The sequence below is a fragment of the Pygoscelis adeliae genome, unplaced genomic scaffold (genome assembly GCF_000699105.1).
Source record: "Pygoscelis adeliae isolate BGI_AS28 unplaced genomic scaffold, ASM69910v1 Scaffold240, whole genome shotgun sequence".
In the NCBI taxonomy this organism is placed as follows: domain Eukaryota; kingdom Metazoa; phylum Chordata; class Aves; order Sphenisciformes; family Spheniscidae; genus Pygoscelis; species Pygoscelis adeliae.
In genome coordinates this window covers 674,392-677,633 of record NW_008824050.1, presented here as the reverse complement: position 1 = coordinate 677,633, position 3,242 = coordinate 674,392, and the positions used below count along the sequence as shown (strand labels likewise).

Below are 3,242 nucleotides of genomic sequence, written 5' to 3'. Positions count from 1 at the left end.
CACCAGAAATCGAGGGAACAAGAGAAATACCTGATTTCTAACTGTTGGAAGCTAAGACAATTGGAAATTTCACCTGAAGAACCCAGCAGAGTTGGTCATTGAGCCCGACAGAGAAGTGGGAGGTTCATTTAAATGTCATCCTATCTAATTTCTCCTTATCACTGGTATATTCCCCATAGATTCCCCCCATTCCAGATCACAGAGTAAAAAAAGACCAGCAACCTGCAGTAGTATTTTCATAGTGGGCTGCTCATAGAAAGGAGATGCAACCAGCTGCCCTGTCCCCAATCCTCATGGCATAGAAGAGGAAAGGGGCACCAGATAGGGAGAGCAAAACAGAGCAAGAAAGTGGGAAAAGCCACAGGGGGAAAGAGAGAGTTTCCCAAATAATTACACAGTGAATTTTGCTGCAGGTGATTCCTGAGTTTTATGACTCAGTTAGACAGTAGAAGTCTTCTAATAGAAGATTCAGCCGAACGGCCTACTTGGTTTTCCCTTCCAGTGGGCCTCTGCTTGAAGCCTTAAGCCTTTTGCTCCTGAGTTAGTATGCCTTTATGTGCTGAGAATCACTAACCTCATTACAGATGTAGTGACTAGTGTGGTAAGGAGCACATCTCCTGCATGCAAATGCTAAGTGGTAAATTAGCACCTGATTATTAAATCCACATGACGGGAATTGTGAACTTTTTTCTCTTGTTCATCTGGGTTATGTCATCTATTTTTGTTCCTTTTACAAGGAACTTTTTTGCACAGGAGTTGTAACAAAAATCATCTCTTCACTATCAAATAATCTTCTGGAATCAGAAACTGCTCTTTCTTGACAGGAAAGTCTATTTACATGGTTTGTTTTTTTTCAAGTGGCATAGATAAGGCAATGGGACAAGCTAACTGAAGCCCTCCCTAGCATGGGCATCCCATGAAAAGCAATGCCATTACGGTTGCATCTGCTGCAGTGCAAAGAAGCAGCTGTCCCTCAATTCCAGCAGTGCCCTGTGAGAAGATCAGAAATTGGTGTGTTGAAGCCAGCATGGTGACTGCAGCTGGAAAAACCACTTGTGTTTAAACCATACTCAGATGCTGTACATGATCAAACCATGAAGACCCTTGCCGTAGTTTTCCTTCTTGGGAAATTCTTCTCTTCCTCTCTTCTTTTCTTCTCCTCCTCTTCTTCTCTCCTCTTCTTCTTCTTGCAGGGAGTTGACTCGCTTAACACTGTGGGGCTGGAAGGGACTGGAGTAACAGCCAGGGACAACCTTTTCCTCTGCTTTCTCAATTGCAGATGAAGTCAGGGGAGATGGCTGCCAACATTGCCCGGGAGCTTGCGGAGCACACAAAAAACCACTTGTATGCTGGTGACATCACATACTCTGTGTCCGCCATGGTCCAGCTGGTGAACTTGCTTGACGTGCAGCTCAGAAACCTGACTCCGGGCGGAAAGGACAGTGCTGCACGCAGCTTAAATAAGGTAAAAACAAAGGGGCTTGGGAAGGGACAGGAGGCTGAAGAAGGGTTTGGCTCTCCCTGGAGAGCTATTATAAATGTCTTTCTGAATGACTGCCATTTTAGGGCAGTGATTCTTTCACAGTAGACAAGAGTACCTGGCAGTTTTTCGTTTACAGTGTATTTTATTCTGCTGAGAAACGAAACAGTTGTAAATGCCAAGTGTACTATTGGTGCTGGGAAATGTATACCCTTAGATGTGTAGATATATGAACTCCAGATACTTCATTGTGGTCTCAGCTCTCATAGCTCAGTATGAGAATAACTCAAGCGATGCCACGGCAATTCTTTTGGACTTGTGCCAGCATGAATAAGACCAGAATTTTGTCCAGCGTTTCCAGTGCTGAATCTGTCTGTGAAATGCCATGTAATATGATGCAGAAAATCTGAATATTTAAAGCCCCAAGAGGCAGAGAGAGTCTGGATTTTGATTTTTTTCATCTTGTAACATTACAAGGTGCTGATGTGAAGGTCAAATGAACACTTTTATGCATGAATATAAACAAATAAAAGCAGACAGAAACATTTATTTACACTGGAGATATACATTTACCAAAGGCACATAAGATACCATCATATTTACACTTAAGGTCTTCAGGATGGTTTAGTATTAGAGGGCCATTTTAGTGATGATCTGTGACTTAGCCCAGAAGCACCTTACTGAATGATGGCAGTGTGGTTTCTGTGCCCCCTGTTTGAGAAGAATTATTTGTCCTTTTGTCATTTCCAGAATTAAGTGGAATTGCTACATACTAAAGGTGCTAGAAGTTGCCAGTTGCGGGAGGAAATACAGGCTGTGCAGTCTGTAAGAATACCTTTAAAGTTGAGGGTTTCCTTGGTCCAAGGCCCTCTTCATCACTGAATCTCATGTAAACACATAGGATAGGACTTATATAGGATTCAGACGGTGAATTGTGTGGGCCTGGTCATCAGAACAAAGAGCAGCTGAACCCTGTGGCTACAAGCACATGGTTATATTGGCCACCCAGTAAAAATAAGACACAGAAGTTTGTTCTCAGCTGCATAGCTGGCTCTGACAGCCCTGGCATCCATGTAAGTGAGAACAGAACTTGGTCCCAAGGTTATACAGGGAATAAATGATTGCAGCTAAGCCTGAAATTTCTTGTGTGTCTTCTGAAGAGAAATACTTTTCAGAGAAGTAACATTGTCTTTTTTCTTGTAAGTTATTATTGTAGACTTACGCTGTTTTAAATGCAAAGGGCTTCTGGATTGTTTAAGATTACAGCCACATGGGAATTGAAGTCCTGCATCTCATGTGCTTTGCATGTGCTGTGAATTGGGTTATCCTGATGCTTTTAATTAATTAGTGCTTCCAGCTATTTTATAACAATGTAGGTAATAATTGTATTAACTGTTACATCAACATAACATTATTTGTTATAATCATACCATGGTTCTTTGTTTGAAATGATGGTGATGTCTGACAATATCAGATAAAACCAGCAATTAATGTCACCTACTAACGGGTTTCATGGTTGTAGCCTGCTTGCTCTTCTGAATACACCCTAGCCACACCCAACATTTTGTCACTTCAGCTTTGTAAGCACATATTTTTCATCTTTTTATATCCCACCTTCCAATATTTGTTTCAATTATATGAAATGGGGTTGTATCACGGGGGCAGGTGTGAGTTACCGAAGGAAGGGGAAGACTGGACAAGGCAGAGCTTCCTCAGCTTGGCTGTCACTCCTGGGGTCCCCTTTCAGGTTTGCCATGCCCCC

The 3,242-nt window shown here is 42.3% G+C and overlaps 1 protein-coding gene across 1 annotated transcript in view; it reads left to right on the top strand.

The window, feature by feature from the left end:
• Positions 1–3,242, top strand: part of LPHN3 (latrophilin 3) — a 331,880-nt gene that overhangs the window by 237,054 nt on the left and 91,584 nt on the right. Inside the window, exon 9 of the mRNA XM_009333609.1 lies at positions 1,280–1,465. Coding sequence (XP_009331884.1) covers positions 1,280–1,465 — 186 coding nt within the window. The remainder of the gene's footprint in view (positions 1–1,279; positions 1,466–3,242) is intronic.